This window comes from Aythya ferina (assembly GCF_964211825.1).
Source record: "Aythya ferina genome assembly, chromosome: 1".
Lineage (NCBI taxonomy): Eukaryota > Metazoa > Chordata > Aves > Anseriformes > Anatidae > Aythya > Aythya ferina.
The window spans coordinates 196,766,903-196,785,590 of NC_140296.1; the positions used below are offsets into that span (position 1 = coordinate 196,766,903).

An 18,688-nucleotide genomic window follows, 5' to 3' on the forward strand; every position below is an offset into this window, starting at 1 on the left:
AGCTGGGGGTTGGCCTCTTCTCACAGATAACTAGTGATAGGACAAGAGGGAATGGCCTCGAGTTGCGTCAGGCGAGGTTCAGGTTGGAAATGAGGAGACATTTCTTCTCAGAAAGAGCAGTCAGGCATTGGAACGGATTGCCCAAGGAGGTGGTGGAGTCACCATCACTGGGGGTGTCTATGGAAAGGTTGGACGTGGTGCTTAGGGACATGGTTTAGTGGGTGACATTGGTGCCCCCACCAATTGTTGGACTAGATGATATTGGAGGTCTTTTACAACCTTAATGATTCTATGATTCTAAATTTAACAAAGAATGCATAAGCATAACATCATTGGAAAATCTAGTATCCTCCTTCCTTCAATAAGATTTCAGGCTTGGAAATCAGGTGGAAATATGATCTCCACCCACGTCATGTTTACATAGTTTTTAAATGACCTTAAAGAAAGTATTTCCTAGAAGGAAAAAATTTTACTCTGTATCTATGAGAATAGATACATTCTATGAGAATATCTATGAGAATACAGATGCAATTTGAAAGGCAGAGCACATGAAGGAACATGCAACAGAAAGAAAAGGGAGCCCTTTAATAAACTGAAAAGCTCTTTGCTGAACTTTTTTCTTATTAGTTTTATAATATTTTAATAGATATTTTAATTAGCAAGGCATAAAGCTGCATCGGTTTGGGAGTAAGGTGAACAAAGTAAAAAGGTGAGCAACCAGGGGAAAGGTGTATATTCCATAGACTGCTTTGATGATCCCCAACAATAATCTTATAAGGTTTGCATGTTTTTTTCACTGAAATAATTTAATCCAGAATCTCCTTTCCTCTGATTAGTCCCTGTGCAAAACTGCACAAGAGCAGGAGATGAGCTTTCAATTTTCCTATAGTATGATTCTCTTATCCCTAGCATACTCATAACACTTAATTTCTAGCTCCTAAACAGTACATATTAGTTTGGATTTTTACAAAGGCTAAATGATTCTAAATAGTCCTATGGCTCCTGACCTTTAACATGTCTGTTGCTATAAGTTGTGTTTTTCTTTGTGTGGTTTTCCCCACCTCTACAGACTTGAAGTTGCAATACATTTCTCCTGCAAACTGCAGCCTACCCACAATCATAAACAAATTACACTCTCTGTGTCAACATTTGAAACCAAGTCACTAAATCATAGCGTGCTGGGATAGAATTACTGCCCCTATCATCTACCACTTACTGCTATCAAAGCATATAACCGGATTAGTGGGAAAACAGCTGTATTACTCATACATTTAAGCTCTGTCTAACAGCAGGTTTTCTTTCTGCAACAAAGCACAGCACTTCAGATAAGAAAAATTCAAATCCCAGAGGAAATCATGACACATTAACCCCTGGCAGTCTTTACATGACTTAACAGTTCATTCAGCCCTTTTTCTCTGGAAATAAATGCAAGAACTATATTAAATCAGTAGAACTAATGTATTTTAGCACATCCACTTTTAAGCTTTTTGTTTCCCAGGATTTCTCCATATACCAGGCATGGTTGATTAAATCATCCTGTCACTTTCTAGAAGTGATTGGCATAAGCTTAAATCCATGTCTCAGTTGTGGGCATGAATCATCACACATATGGGTTTTGTGGGACAACATCTTGGCAGAGGTTAGCAGTAAAACAGCTCTTCAGTTAACTCAAAACCTCATTAAAAACACTCTATGGTTATTAAATCTAACAAACCATAAAACAACTGTTGATTTCTTGGCCAAAAGATCCAGAAGGGAAAGAAAAAATTGCAGATAATTTTCAGTATTCATATATCAATTCACTAATATTGTGTTAACTATAAATTATAATCTTTGGGGGGGGGCTTTTAATTAGACAATGATGCCATTCTAATACCAGGATGCTTCAAGAGAAACCGTCCTTAAGCAATAGCATGAAACATAATGAACAAATTACATTTCCTTCACCTAGATCAAAACACTTCAGTTGATCTTTTGGGATTATGAAGGAACCAATGGGGATAGATTTATTTTAGATATGCCTTATCTATTATGGAATACAATAATGTGTAGAATTCCAGTGTAGAATAATTATGTCTTTTTCTCTAACACACTCAGGGTACCCAGGAAAATGTTGCAGTCCCCATCTCTGGTGGTATTTAAAATACACGTGGCTGTGACACTTGGTGACATGGTTTAGTCGTGGGACTTAGGATGTCAGGTTGATGGTTGGACTTGTTGATCTTAAAGGTCTTTCCCAACACAGATGATTTTGTGATTCTGTTGTTATTCTTCCATATGATCCTCAGATCATTAAAAAATAATAATAAATAAAAACAGACAAAAATTAATGAGCCGTCTGACTTTTAACATAGTACAACAAACTAATAAATCATACAGCTTTTTGCTAAAGGTGTACATTTCAATCAAACATGAAAAGAAGACATACATGAAAACTGTATGGCAACTAATACCAACATTACAATGGATAAATGCTTTATAAAATTTTGCATGTGATACGCTCCTGTGAATAATCTTAAGAACAAATTATACTGAATGTGATAATACATCATCTTAAGCAGTGTCCTCTCGGTACTTAACTTTGGTTTGAGGCTTTGCTCAGACTGTGGAAAAATAGAGAAATCTAACCTAAAATCCTAAAAAAGACCAGACTTCAGGATTTACTTCTCTCACCTGTAATAGTAAAATCTTTTGTTTCTTATCTACAGCACATGATTCTCATTCTGTTACAGAAAAAAAATATCAGAACACAATCTCTCCCACAATTTCAATGTGTAAGTCATCTAAATACATGAAACAGGTAATAGGAAAGTAATTACAATACTAAAAATATTTAATATGGAATTTTAAATCTTAGATGCACAACGTCAAATATCACTTTATAGAATACTTAGAGATGGCATGTTCTATTATGTATACTTCTGTGAGTGTTGCTTTCCTCTGAAGATGAATGCAGCTCAAGAAAAAAGTCCTCTTTGGTTCTGAAGTCAAATATCAAAAAGTGGCTCTGATGTATTAATTTCATTCAAAGAAAAAAAGGTCCTTACATGTTAAAAATTACAAACCACTGGGAAAATGTGCTCCAGAAAATTTTCAAAAATTTCTAGTCCTTTTTTGAAACAAATCCCAACCTTGGGACCTCACTGTAATAACACTGAAACTTACTTCATAAAATATCCTAATTCTAAGACTTACTACCTTACTATCTTACTACCTTACAGCATTAAGATACATTATTTCTGGCCAGCTTAGAGTAAATGAAAGAAAGAGTTGTTAAAAATGCATGAACCAGTGTGGGTCCACACCTTCAAATGACAAAATCTGGCATAGTTGCATTGATTACAGTAACCAATTTCTATCAGTTTAGGATTACAGTCTTCTTTTTAAGAAACAAACAAACAAACAAATAAAACAGTGAACAGAGTTCAGCTGTCTAATGGCTTTGCAGAAAAGCTTATTTTCTTTTAATAATAAAAAGGTGTTTGTTTTTTTTTTTACTGAAATTTAGACTAAAGAAAACCATCTAATTCACTATGAAAAACTTGAAAAAAGGAAATGCCGTTGCAAATAAAATCTTCCCTCTACTACTTGGAGAAAAGTCTAGCTAGACTGACAGCAAAAGATGAAGCAATAAGTGGTGTTCAAAGAAATTTCTGATCGTGATATTTCAGGTCTTTCTCCCTGCAGGCTGGCTACAACACATCTGTAGAAGTTGAAAATTACCTTCAAAATCATTGTAGAGTTACTCACCATGCAGGCTGTCTCTTGTCATTAAGAGTATGCCAGTGCTCCTATCCTAAATCCTTAGAATCAAAGTATTACAATTCAGCAACTTCATAAAAAAAAAAAAAAAAAAAAAAAGCGCCTTGCCTGAGGCTAGACCATGGCATTCAAGGTATGAGCCTGAAAACTGAAAGTAGCCCATAACAACCTCCCTCTCCCCAAAACAATTTTGCCTTCTGCCTTTTTTAGAAAACCAGGAATTTGCACTTCAATTTCCATGCAAGTATTAAGAAGACTGAAATGCCACTCCACAACAAATAAAGAAATAAATAAAGAACTATTATAAAGAAATATTTAAAAAATCTTTTTTTAGAGAAACAGAAGTTTTAAGGCTAGTAGTCAAGTGTAGTAACCACACATATCACTGAAGTTTTAGATGATGTTCTGAAAGATCTTAGCTGCTGGAAATCCAGCCCTGAAAATGCCAGCATCTCCTTCATTTGGTAATCCTTACAATCCTACCTTCCTTGCACCAGTCCTTTGACCTTCATATTATGTACACTGTCTCTGGGAACAAATTTTGTATATTAAGTCCCTACATGTATCTCCCCCTCTATTATATTACTTATTGTTGTGGTTTAGCCCTGGCAAGCAGATGAGCACTACCCAGCCACTCGCTAACTCTTCTCATGTGGGATGTAAGGGGGAATTGGAAAGGTAAAACTGTGAAAACTCACGGGCTGACATAAAGACTGGTCACTAGGTAAGCAAAAGCAAAGCATGCATGCAAAGCAAACCAGGTACTTCCTATAGGCAGGCAGGTGTTCAGCCACTTCTAGGAAAGCAGGGCTCATCACGCATAATGGTTTCTTGGGAAGACAAACTCCATCACTCTGAACATCCTCCTCTTCCTCCTTCTTTACCCCAGCTTTTATTGGTGAGCATGATGCCATATGGTGTGGAACATCCCTTTGGCCAGTGTGGTCAGCTGTCCTGGCTGTGTCCCCTTCCAGCTCCTTGTGCAGCCCTACCCTCCTTGCTGTCAGAACAGCATGAGAAGCAGAAGAATCCTTGGCTCTGTGTAAGTTCTGCTCAGCAATGACTAAAACGTTGGCGTGTTATCACCATTATTGTCATCGAAAATCCAAAATGCAGCATTGCATGAGCTATTGTGAAGAAAATTGACTCTATTCCAGCCAAAACCATGACACTTTATTATGAGAAAAATTGCTTTGCTACCATCAAATTACTAGTTGTAGAACTTCTCAGGAACAACCTCTTTGGCAGGTTGGATGTACAAAGTGTACATCTCTTCATCAGCTAACACAGGCATCTCCACTGCCTGCAGCCTGGATGAAAGAAACCCCCCTACTGCCTCTGTAGCATTGTATCTCCAAAAACAGACTCTTGAAACAGAACATAATATCAGGGGACCACCAACTATTTCAAGAGGATTTGCATGTACCAATCGAGTAGATCCATTAAAGAGACCAGAATATATCAGAATATATCAGAAAGGACAATTTGGCTACACAGAAGTTTGTTTAAATGACTTTTGCTTTAACTGCTTCCTTTTCTGCTGCAGCTTATTGGCCTTTCATTCAAACATACACATATTGTTGAATCTATGACTTCTATGGCTCTCATTATACTTTACAAGAAAATAGTTAGGCAAATGTGATATTTTGTATTATTTTTTTCTTAGGTCTCTTAGCAGGTTCTCAAAGCTGGCATTGATAAATAGGTTGCTTACAGCTTTGTTGACAACGCAAATTTTTTTATAGAAACAGATACTCACCGAAACTACATTCACAAAGTCATCGTCAGATAAGGTCTCTAACATCTCAATGACCGACGTGCGGATCAGCTTCAATGTAAGTCCACTGACACTTCCACTCCTAACAGAAATCCACAGGATAAGAGAAATGATCACTTTAAAAAAGTATTTTAAATATGCAAAGAAAATATAGAGCACCAAACAGCATTTTCAGCAACTTTCACACTTGAATTTCCAATCATTCTCCTAAATTCTCCAACACACCATTAATGATATAGCATTATTACAATAAAAAAAAAGTCCAAAACTGGCATTCCAAGCCACAATCTTGTGCCTATGATTAAGTCATAATGATACATCATTTGCTCACTTTCTTTTCAGAAAATCTGAGCCAGTTTACCACACTCAACCAATGCATTATCTGAACATTTTATACTCCTACACATAGATTTACAGCTTTAAATTTTCAGATACCCAAATCAATTTACCTTGATTCAAGGTAAAACCCAACTTAAAGTGCAGAAATAAAAAATGTTGATAAACCTCTCTCCTGAACTGAAAGCACTTCACCACATTTAAAACCATTAAATGCAAATTCTCTCTGAACATTTCTATCAGTATAAAGCAATCTGTTTGACACATCAAGTTCAGTGCTTCCTTCAGTCCTTTGACATTAGTCTAAACAAAAGAAGCCTTGACAAGGCAAAGAGAGAGTTTTTTTGTTATCAGTTTCCTTGCTCAATTTCTACACTGCATTGAATAAATATCTCAGTATAAACACCAAACATGGGATGATTTTTATATATGAAATCAGAAAAGGTAGCTGCACATTTCCCATATTGTGAAATAGCATTTTTCTTTTGTATCCTTACTGAATAACCTGAATAAGGACAAATTAATAGAGGTATACTGGAAAAATGTAACCTTCACACACACACAAAATATTCCTTTTCATTTTATTTTGCATTTCTTTCAAAGGGAATTTTATCTATGGAAATATTGCTTGCAAATTAATGATTTATAGAAACTGATCTTTAAATATGTACAGTAAAACGTGAAGTCTGCACAAATTCTTATCCTTCAGGCTCATGAAATTATGATTAAATCCACTTTTCTGTTTCTAGTTCTGATTTTGTGTTTTACAGCAAATCTTAGCATGCACAGGAGAATTTTTCATCTGATTATTAATTATTAAGAAACTGAAAGCAGAATAATACTAAATGAATAAAAAACACACTTCCTTCTACAAAGTTCAAATATCATGTAGGTTTGGTTTGGGCTTTTTGGAAATATATTTTCCCATGTGTTTATTTTGTTTAATACCAATTTTTAATCCTTCCATATATGGAATTCTTAATCATCTCTTCCTTTTTCAGCATACGGAGATTTGTTCAATATATCTAAGAACTTTTATCTCTCTAATGTCAACATTCAAACATTAAACACTTACGCATCAACTAAAATAAGCATGTCTTTGGGAGATGCTGCTCCTTGGATATACCTGAAATAAACAGAGAATATGAATGACTCATGTTTGAAAACACATTTGCTGTGTGTTCTCAACACTTTGCAATCTTTAAATTTACCCATCTTAACAAAAACAACAAAAAATCCTCTTATTGTAACTAGTAGAAAACCATATGCCATCAGTTTCTCTCTTGCTATGTCTCCTTCTAAGTAAACCAATTTTTTGCAATTGCGAAGCCTGAAAATAGGGTATACTGATTAAAATTCACTATTTTTATATGTTGATAACTGAAAAGCACGTACACTATTTCAGAGCTAAAAGTCTTGATGACAGATTAATTATTGCATCAGTCAGGTTTAGGGAAAAATACTTTGTCCTTTGAGATAGTCTATTCAACTACTACTGATCCAAGGATCAGTATACATTACGCCTTGAGAAGCTTAAAGAAAAATATCATGAGAAACAATCCCACTGTCCTCTGTCTTTTACTTGTCTAGTGATTCATTTGCTAGTCTAAACCACCGAGAAATATTTGTAAGCATTTGCAGAAAGTCTGGAAAAATTGGCTCAGTCTGATAATCTGAATTACATCTGATTTTGGCACATTTTATACGAACACTTATTTGATATTTGATTATCTACCTATGAAATGTTTCATGTAAGGCAACACTATGACATAGTACAGTGGATGCTGCATAACAAGTAGTATAATTTGAACATTGGCTGTTCAGAAGAATTAACTGAGTTTATATGAAGAAAACAGTAGTATTTAAAAGTAATGACTATTACATATTAATAATCTAAAAAATTTGTCTTTAAAGTCATATTTAGGAAGCAAGAGATTTATATATATCAGTCCTTTAAGGAAAGCTTACCATGGTCTTCTGCGAACATCATACAGATCTATTTTGTTTGGAGTTCGACTTTTATCTACCCATGGGGAAGCTAGGAAAAAAATATTGTTGTATAAAGTAAATTTATCTTAAGTATTTTTAAACACTTAAAATGAATAAACATCATAGACTTAATAAACCAACATTCAATATTGATAAAAAAAAGCATTGTGTTATTGCAATGTGTTTTTGAACTATATACTTATACCACTATATATACAAGCGTATAATATAATATGGTAAAAATAAATGTAGATAAAGGTTTTAAAGGGCCAAATTGTGTTGAAGAGATAGTTACTGACTATAATTGACCACTGACTTCAATGGAACCAGAATTTCAACTGAAGCATTTTAGAATACGGAATAATTATTTTTGGACAAGAAAGTACTTTATTTCAAAACCACTTATTACTTAATTAATGTTGGATGTAATAATACTGTGCTCATCTATGCTCTCAGTTATATATCTAAAAAAATTATTCATTGGCTCAAAAGAGCTGTACCTACATAGACAATTTAGAAAAGAAATACGAATGTATCATCTTTCCTGAAAATAAAGTGAGATAGAAATATCCATGTCTGTAAAGAAAATACTATAATTAATAATGTCTTCTAAGCATTTAATCTAAGCTTTATCATAACTTTCAGCAGGGTAGGCATCTTTTTCTTACTGAAGAAGAAAATGAGCCTTTCAAAACCATTTAACCACTTAACAAACAAAGAAACAAAATGAAAAAAATCAGTGAAAAGTTACATGAAATGAACTGTATTGCAATTTGATTTCTCACTGTATGCCATCAACATTGGGAAAGCTGTTTCCTGATCTTAATCATCTTTCTGTCTAGGAAATAAAGAGAGCTATAGGCAGTTCTAGGATGCTTTGTTAAAAAAAAAAAAAAAAAAAAAAAAAAAAAAAAAAAAGCACCATATAAAACGAATGGGAAGAAGTATATCTCCATCAATATTAAAAAAAAAGACACCAGCTTTGAGTAGCTGCCTATTTTTGATTTTACTAAATGAACCTTTCCTTAAGTGACCATGAACTGACCATGACTTGAGTTGGTACATTAGTTCCCAGAACATTTAAAAAGAGCAAAACCCACAAGTCATTTATCAGTATAATAACCTCTTTTGTGCACCAAAAGAACCTTCCACTTTAAAGCACTATTGTGTGTGAACTAACACAAGACCACCTGTCAGGTCCTTTGCAATCAAAAGAGAATAAGGTCTCTGAAATTTCCAGAAAAGAAAGAATAGCATTTTCAAGGCTTGTATATGTTTGTTTTTTTTGTTTGTTAGCTGGTTTGTTGTTTTGCTTTTCTTTTTAGTAATTTAGGTATCATTACTTAGGTATATGCAATTTGACTGCATTTTGTCTGTGTAACAAAAGACAATATGAGAAATAATCCAGTTACGTTTTTCTGCAAAATCTGAAAGCTACAAAAGTATGCTGACATAGTAACACCTGACATACGAGCACATAATTTCCTTGAGGTCGACACCAATTGCCTTGACAGAATACGCTCCGTAATCAGGCCCTTTAGACCAATTATAACATGACAAATCTTTCGGAAACACGAAGTGGCAAACTTGAACTTGCAAAGAACTACTAAGCAACAAAACTTGTCATGCCTGATTTTTTTCCTTTTATTTCTAAAAGTAGTAAAATGTCTCTATAACAATATTATTATTTACCTTTCCCTTCCCTTCCCTGCCCTGCCAAACCTTCTCCCCCCCCCCCCCCCCTCCCATTTGGAGAGAACACTCAAAACTTCTGCTTGAGACAGAGTAAAATGAAGTCTCAAGACTCTACTAAGTCTTGCACTCAGTTCTACGTTGTTTGTTTTTTTTTGTTTTGTTTTTTTTTTTTTCGGTAGGTTTCTGTATTGCCACAAAGTTGAAACTGAGCCTTTCTGGCTCTATCTATATTAGTATGTTGAATAGCACAATGGCAGGGCAGACATTCACCCAGACTATGCCTTTCCTTCTGGAGATTCCAGCGAGTGATCACATTTACAGTTTTTCATTTGGGATGACAGAATGAGTGATGAACACAATAGCTAAATTTTGCTTCTTGGTTTTAATTTGCTTGGCTCTTTCAGTCTGAACAGTCTTGGAAAGACTGTCAACAGTTTCACAGAGGTTTAGAGAAAATCTTTAAAAGCATTATTTCTTACTATACCATTAAAACAGCTTTTCCTGTGCCACATATCAATACTTTTTTCCCAATTAATATATTACCTTCTTTTGAAATAAATTTAACAAGTACCTACAAGCTTAAGTTTCCATTTGAGGGAAATTTACTGGATTTATTCTGTGGCTGCATAATTTATCATCACATAATTAATGGTTACTGCACCATACAAACACAAATTAGGAAATACAACGTTTACCAAGGAAAACAGCTCTACTAATTTTTATGATGTTTTCTACAACAGTAAATGCAATCCAGTAGTAAGTCTCTGCATGGCTAAACATAAATAAGGACTCGGCTCTTAGTGTCTAAAATTTCATTCACACCAAGGAAGTGCTGAAATCCCACTTCAACCTCAAGAATTAACACAACTGCATTATTCACTCATCCTAACCTCTCTCTGGATTAACACTTTTAATTTTAGATGGCTTTGAATGGGCTCACATTTATTCACTGGTTTTGGTGATGTTCTGAGTATTTATGGATCTTATTGAAATTGCTATTACTAGGAAACTGAAATCCCCTTAAGACACTTGATCTCCTACAATCTATTTTTAATTTGCTCCAATTTAATTTTTTATCAATTTTTAAAGATGATAATGTCTATGCAAAAAATAATTAATTATGGATTTATAATTATGTCAAAAATAATTAGAAGGGTTGTTGACAACTCTAAAAATAAAAATAAATTAAAAACAAACAAACAAACAAACAAACATGCATTGCCTTGGTCTATGTACAGAACACCCTATAAAGTCATTTGGGGAAACTGGCTTGGGTCTTACTGTCTAAAGCCTCATGTATAAAGGTGAAAGCAAACATGAAATACACAAGAAGATTAGACATTTTCCTAAAAAAATAAAGATTGGTGATCTTCAGATTTATATGTTGATCTATAGAGCCTATTGTTTAAAATGTACATTTTAAACAGATGCCCTGGAATCTGGCTCACAAAACATCTTGAAGAGATCACCTTTGGTGTACTTCATTGTTGCATAGTAATATTTTTGAACTATGTCAACACTACACAATTCTCTGGTGCATACATTAGTCTTTATTCATCCTTTGATTATTTTCTTGTTTGGCATATGGTTAATTCAATATTTTACAAATTATTCATTGGATTTGATATCCTTCCTATTTGTGCTGTTTGCATTATGGATGTTCTAGGTCTGGCTATATTTCAAGCATGAGCAAGGCATGTTTTTCTGTTATGTCCGCACACATAGTGGAAATCCTCAGTTTTGTTGATTATATACAAAACTAATTCATGCAGTACAGAAGCTGTCCTGGGGTGAAGCCTAAATGAAAGTATTGCTCAAGGGACATCCTGACTGCATCTGCCCATTTCTAACTCATTTGATGATTATGGCACGTGCAGGGAAAACAAAGAGGCACGGGAGAGTGTCATGGACTTTTTCTAAAGTCCTAATGAATGAGACCTGTTACATCTGCCCTGTTCTACTGTTCAGGTATGCCTGCACAAGAAGAAAAGAGGTGCAGATGAATTATTAACAGCTTTACATCCCTGTAACATATTTGGGGAAAGAGGCTAAAAATTGATAGTAAGACAGGTAACAAATGCCAATTATCAAATCCCAGACAGAATTATATTATTCTTATTCAAACTTTATTTTCCTTTCCACCTCAGAGGGCATTAGGTAGTAAACGTTAATGCAGCACTTACTGGGTTAGACAAACAAGTATTTGTTAAAGGTGAATTTTACAAAGCTGTCTCTCAGGAAAACATTCATATGGATATTCAAAACATCCATAAATACAGACCACTCAGTTCCCTATGCCAGATTCAGTGAAGACTTCCAATAATGGAACAAAGTTTGTTCTGCAACCTACAGCTCTTAGCTTCATTTCATATTCCCTCTCATCTTTTAGTGAGTTCATGTGGACAAAAGTGCATTCAGGTACAGAATAGCCCACGCAGGCTGGGAAATGTGGTATTCCTCAGCTTACTACTCAGAAAAATGTCGTGTGAATTTTGGTGTGGCAGCAGCACGTTTGCAGAATTACTCTGTTATTTTTCAGTAAAATGTGAATAGTTATGCAACATGGTAAGTAAAAATAAATACAGCCATAAGTTTAATAATCCCTAACATTAATCATCATAAAGTGCTTTGCACCAGTATCCTTAAGACTCAAGATCTATCAGAATGATGACTTGAAAGAATAACTGATTAGTACTATTCCCCCCTTCCTCACCAATTCCATGCTAGAACAGAAGATGTTAAGACAAGACTGAATACAGTTACTTAATTCTTAACTATTTTATTCAGACAGTGACTTGAAATTGCCAAGAGCTAAAATTGTTTTCAGGTAAAACCTACCTAACAAAGAAAGCTCTGTGTAATGTCCTCTGTGACTTTTATAGTATCGTCACCGTACGGAAAAAAAAAAAAAAAAAAAGAGAATAATCATCTCACAGAGGTTTTGCAGAATGTATTTACTATATGTTTATGAATAATACTGGGCTGTGTTTCATTCCCAATCAGTCCAGCAGTAAGTTTTACATGGGAACAGGCCATATGTAACCAAATCCATGGTTTTATTCATCCCAAGATGCCAGAAACAAACAATCAAAAAATAAAAGTGATTTGAACCTATGAACCATGAGTACTTCAGTCTGTAACTTAAAATTAGCTCCTCAGGTGTCTGTGTTATCTCAGTTTGTAGGCAATTATTTCTGCCCTATAGGCTGAATTTCATCCTCCATAAATGTATTGCTCACCCAAAGGGGGATGAAGCATCCTTAAAGCTTGAGAAGATTTACAGAAGCACCGAGATAGCATTTTTCTAGGGAAAATTCTGGAGATTTCAATTTGTATTATAAAAACAGAGATGGCATGAACTTCAGAATGAAGTTATGGTAGATTTGTGGCTTCAGTGTTGATTAATTCACTAGAAATAACACATTAGCCTGTAACTGGGTGGATTTGCTCACACAACCACAATATTCAGCACTTCAGTTTTGAAAAATGACCATCTTGCAAGATTTGCCATATCAAGGGTATGGTTAGAACAAAATTATGCCAGCCCATGTCTTCTCCTCCTAGATGTCAAGAAAAAAGGAAGCGAGTAATGCTCAAATATACTTATTACAGTGCAAAAAGCAGAATTATCCAACCTACACACTATCTGTGCTAATAAGCTGCACTACTGGGGAAGCTGGTTTGTTGTTTTTTGTCGTTTTTTTTTTTTGTTTGTTTGTTTGTTTGTTTGTTTTTTAAAAACTCTGAAAAACTCTGAAGGCTCCTTTAAATGTTGAATTGTTAACAGGAACTGTCAGCTATAAAATATGAAGCCTTTTGAAAAAAATAAAAGTGAAGTTCTTAGTTTTTCAAGGCTTTTTGATTCATTTTGTATGGATTTTTTAGGCTTTCTAGTCTCTTAGTATCTGCTTCAGTAATGACTTTCTTTGAGAGTTCAATATCATAGCTGCAACACTATTGCTTGCCATTAATGGTTAACACAAGAGCAGCTGTGCACAGCAAGTCCTTTATTTGGAGAGATACCACTTTATTTTATTAGAAATTGATTTTCAAACCTGTTCCATTATTAATTTGTCTGAGAAGGGAAAGCTTCAGCAGCAGAGTGAGACCTGCTTTGTTAACATCTGGAGATTTTTTTAATTTTATTTTTTATTAAGAGGAAAAGACAATGCTAGCTATCCTCTATCCATATATTTAATCCAAGAATTTAAGACTTTAGGAGCAAAAATACTTTTTTTTTCTGGAAAATCAACTGCACCATTCTCTTTCTTTTTCTGTAAAATTTCTTCATTCAATATTTAGTAAGCCCTAATTAGATAGGAAAATCAAAATATCATAGTAAAACACTGGCATGAGCAATGTAAACAGACTTTACCTAATTAAGGTTCTTAACATATCATACTAATTAGATAGATAAACAAAGTAAGACTAAAACCAAGGCTAATCTGTGATAAAAAGGGAGAGAACTGTACTGTTCTGATCACTGTACTCTCCAGCAATGATATAAAGATTGTGACATGACTAACACACCTGCCAATGTTTAGACAATGCTATGAGTTTAAATATGAGTTGATGAAAACAGTAGTACACTGAGCCTAAAAAGAACTTGGCTTCTATATCTGGTTTGATTTCTTAACCTTCAGAGAATCACTGAGAAAGCCATGTTATCTCTCTATCCCTATTTCTTTTATATGCAAAATGAGGACAATGATGTTTTCATTACTTTTAGATCATGCTTTGAGACCTGAGAAAGATGAAAAGAAATGTTATAGAAAAGCTAGGTTTTACTGAACTAGTATAGCATTTAAATAAGCTGTAATGGGCTCTCAACTTGAGAAAAACAAGCGAAAACAACTTAAAAATAAAGATGTTTTGGCATGCGGTTAATAGAGAATGAAGGATTTAGTATATAGTGATAAATAAAATAGAGGTGAGAACTATTTGCTTTTTCACCTTACAATTATTTTGAGGAGGAAGAAGTTTAAAATATCTGAAGCAAGTTGAATGTTGTGTTGTTGCCCATCAGAGGGTGTTTGGAGGATGAAAATTAGTATGCAGTATAGCACAGGAAAATCTAGAGGGGTTTCAGAATATAAAGCCCCCCAGAATAGGCTAGAAGAACTATGTACTATAGATGAAAGAAAACATGGTGCCGTCCATCCAAAGAGACTGTCAGCATGAGCTGTTCCTTCAATCATGCTGTGGAGCATGATTTTTTTTTAGCTTCCCAACTTGAATTCAATACTTTTCAGGGAAATAGAATGCTATCTCCAAAAACGACAGGACTACCAACATCTCAAAATGCTGCTGCATGTCTAGTTCACCAGGAAGCATGGAAAAGAGTTGGTCTCCTTAGGAAATACTATTTTTCTTCACGAGTATGAAGCTTCAAACATTCACTTAAGAAGTTGACGCTGTAGCATTTTTTACTACTGGCTTTCCTGTAATTATATGAACCTCGGCAAAGTAAAAACAAAACCCTCTTCTGTCCATTTCCTTATCTCTCCCTCCTTCCTTCTATAACATGGGTAAGTCAAATGAAGATGAAAAATATATGTCTGGGATCTGTGATAAGCGAAAGCCCACAGAGATGCAGGCTGGAGGCTGCTTTTTCCTCTTTGAAAAACAAATGAACAACAACAACAAAAAAGAAGTCACAGAGCTATGCAGCATTTGAGGATAGTGGATGTTGCCATATGTACTGTTTTGGGAGCAAGTTTTAAATTTAAGTTCCCATAGCCCCCCATGTTAAATTTCAAGACAGAAGGGGGAAGATCTGGAACATTTGGTAACAGAACAGAACCTCTTTTTCAGTTTTATTTTTGCTACCAGTTGTCTCAACTGCTTTGATCTGATCTTGACCAGCTATAGCGCATGGCCATTTTCACTGCACTGTAGACCAAATACTGCCACAATGACTGTAGATCCCATGATTCTTATTAAAGGATACTGAATCAATTTACAGATTGTCATGGAAGTGTTATTGCTAAATAAAACACACTAGCTGGAATCTGAGACTACTCATTTCATTAATAACCTCTCTAGTATTACACTGTGGCAAATACTACTTACTATACCTCCCTGAGAGAGCTGAGTTGGCATTGCTGACCCAACAGTTTTTCATTACTAAACATTCATCAAAATTGAGTGTGTTTTTATTCTAGTTACATCTTGAAGTCAAACTTTCTTAAGTGTATTTATTGCTATAACTATAAAGTCTCTTATGTCATATTTAGCTGCCAATAAATGTCTGCAGTCCACAGTCCAAAACAAAATACATCCTTTATTCAGGATCTTCATCTTACAAAACTAAATAAACAGAGAGATGAGGTAGTGATTAATAGCAGTGTTTCTTTAAAAAATTTGCTTAATTTGTAATTACTGCAGTGAAAATAATATGCTTCCCATTGCAGTATTTTAATGAAACATTGATTAACAATTATAATCCCCATTAGCTCTATAATTAAGAAGGATTTCAAGACTAAAAGAGGAAGTGATTGGTTTGCACCTACGTCTCCAAGAAGCTTGCCAAAAAAATTGATAGTAAATTGTTCTTTTGGAAAGCTGCTTTCTAAAACTTAGCAACAAAATTAGCTGGATAGATGCCTGAGAAAATTTAGGGAACTTAATATCTGTCAAACCATATTAAACTACTTTAATTAAATTAATTTATTTTTGTGTAACAGACTTGTCCACAGCTCTGTGCTTAATTATAAATTAAATCTGCAGTCTGATCTGTATTAAAGGACCTTCCTGTCTACATGAAGTCAATGAAGTTCTACATGTGCAAGACCACAGGGAATGGTTTCAAGACAAAAAAAGTTAATTTTTTTTCATGAGCTACTGCCACTGAAGAAAAATCAATTATTAAAAAAAAAAAAAAAAAAAAAAGGCGTATATTATGTCTTACTTGAGCAGTAGGCTTGGAATATATGACCTCCAGAGGCCCCTTCCAATCTCACAGCCTCAACTTTTCTGTGATTCTGTGAATACTCTCACTTAGTTTTACTCTTTAAAAAGTTCTAATGCATTCTGTATTAGAAGATCCATCTGTTGAATGAGATTTATCCTTCCAAAATATTAATCTCTTTCACCTATTCTATGCAGGTGCATTCAATATCTTATCATCTGGCACTACTTTATTTCATCTGTTTTTTTAAAGCATTCTAGAAATTGAAGCTTTGGATTTGGAAATACTGTGTTGTGATGCCTCCAATTTTATGTCTTTGCAAGTTCCATTTGGATTGAAATGAATTAGTAATTTCAATGATCACGTTAAAATGCTATCAGATTACTGCATTTCTCTTCACAAATACATTGCCACTGAAACTAATGAAAATGATAATACTAAGTACCCTCACTATTCTTTAAAAAATTTTAAGGCAATACACAGTTTGCCAAATAATTTCAAGAAGGAGAAGCTTAGTATAAGGAAACTCCATTAAACTGACTAAAGGCCTGATTGATAGAGGTGAAAAATTAAGTTTGAGGCCCACGGAGGTATCCTGAATCTATGGCTCTTCTCTGCAATTTCTGTCTTGGTGTTCAAGAATGAAAGATGAACTGAGTATATTCTAAGGAAAAAGTTAATGAACAGAATGAAGCAAATAATCTATTAATCTATACAGACAGAAGTCTACCTCTATGTAGTCTCTAATATTTCTGAGGTAAAGACAGGAAGTTGCTGTACAGTTAGTTTAGTTTTACACCCAGCACTGGTTCTGCTATCACTGCATATGTCAAAATATATTTGTGTGTATGCAATCTTTGTAACACTTAGCTTTGTTCTAGTTCTTCTATTCTAATCTTTGGACTGTTTACATCATAATATAAGAGGAGATGAATACTTTGGTACCATTACTTCCTCATTCTGATTCTGTTAGCTATTTTACATAAAATGGAGATTCCTATTTTACTGTATCTAATTACTGTTGTATCTAAACCTAATACCATTTGTTATAAAGAAGAAGATCTGAAAAAAGGAATTGGTCTAAATGTTGTCTCAACCCAGGTCACAGACAGAAAGAAAATGATGTGACACCTTGATAGAGAAAAATATTCTGAGGAGTCAGACAAAGCACAGATGAAAATTATACAAGATCATGTGTGGGATGCTAGAGGAGTTTATAATAGTACCAACAACGGAATACAGGTAGGAAACAACAGGATACATGCAACAAAAAATATTTTTAATTGCATTTATAAAGTATTTCACACACTATCCAACCACGAATATGATCCTTTAATACTGCTGCTTACAATGTTGACAAGGACTGCCTCAGAGCCTATTGAGGGCAGAAGTGATGTGCCATCTAGCCCATTACTCAAGGAAATGGGATACTATCAGATAAAAACAATAAAAACATTAGTTCAAGAAACCTGTGATTGAGGAATTACTCTACAGCTTAGAGGTACTGAAGATTGTTTTTAGGAGAAACAGGACTGCACAGATATACCTCAGCTAATAATAAGCAGATTTAGCTATGCATTTTAATTTTGTTTTTTGATAATTCCAAATTCTTTCACAAATATCATTGCTATGGAGAAACTCATCTCTTTGCAGAAGGCTTACCTATGGCCAACATAACAAAGCAATGCTTGACAATTTGTAATATAATTTTCAAAAATATAATCTGAAAGGCATCCCTTCCAATATATGAAACATGATTCCACTTCTCACAACCTTTATGTGTGCTAGATAGGTCTCTGCAAACTGAGACAGAGTTCACAAAAAGAGAGAGATGGGCACATTTGCACCTAATTAAAAATATAAAAAGCAAAGAGCTTACCAATTTGAGCTATACATGGAAGAAAATGGGAAGAAGATGCACAGAACAACACATGTACAATTTACGGCCTGACAGATTGCTCCAGATTACTCTGTGTGTGTGTAAAATTTAGGGATAAGGGAATTACCAGGGATTTATGAATTTATCTTCTGACAGGACTAGACAGCTAATAAATACACAGGCATGTGGCTAAGGATTAAGCAGGACGTGCGAGTTTCTGAGTTTTATACTTAACATAAATTTGTGTTTAATGGAGTATATACAAATACCACATCCACCTGCAAAATAAGGAAAGCAAGTTTGTCCCATCTTATAGAGGCACTCTAAGAAATATTATATA

The 18,688-nt window shown here is 34.4% G+C and overlaps 1 protein-coding gene across 7 annotated transcripts in view; it reads right to left on the reverse strand.

Annotated features, from left to right (window-relative positions):
• CACNA2D1 (calcium voltage-gated channel auxiliary subunit alpha2delta 1) overlaps positions 1-18,688 on the reverse strand; it is a 425,824-nt gene that overhangs the window by 98,358 nt on the left and 308,778 nt on the right. For all 7 annotated transcript variants that reach the window (XM_084535082.1, XM_084535080.1, XM_084535079.1 and 4 more), the window contains exons 8-10: positions 7,844-7,913; positions 6,951-7,001; positions 5,522-5,621 (exon numbers count right to left, since the gene is read on the reverse strand). In XM_084535082.1, the coding sequence (XP_084391208.1) occupies positions 5,522-5,621; positions 6,951-7,001; positions 7,844-7,913 (221 nt within the window). The remainder of the gene's footprint in view (positions 1-5,521; positions 5,622-6,950; positions 7,002-7,843; positions 7,914-18,688) is intronic.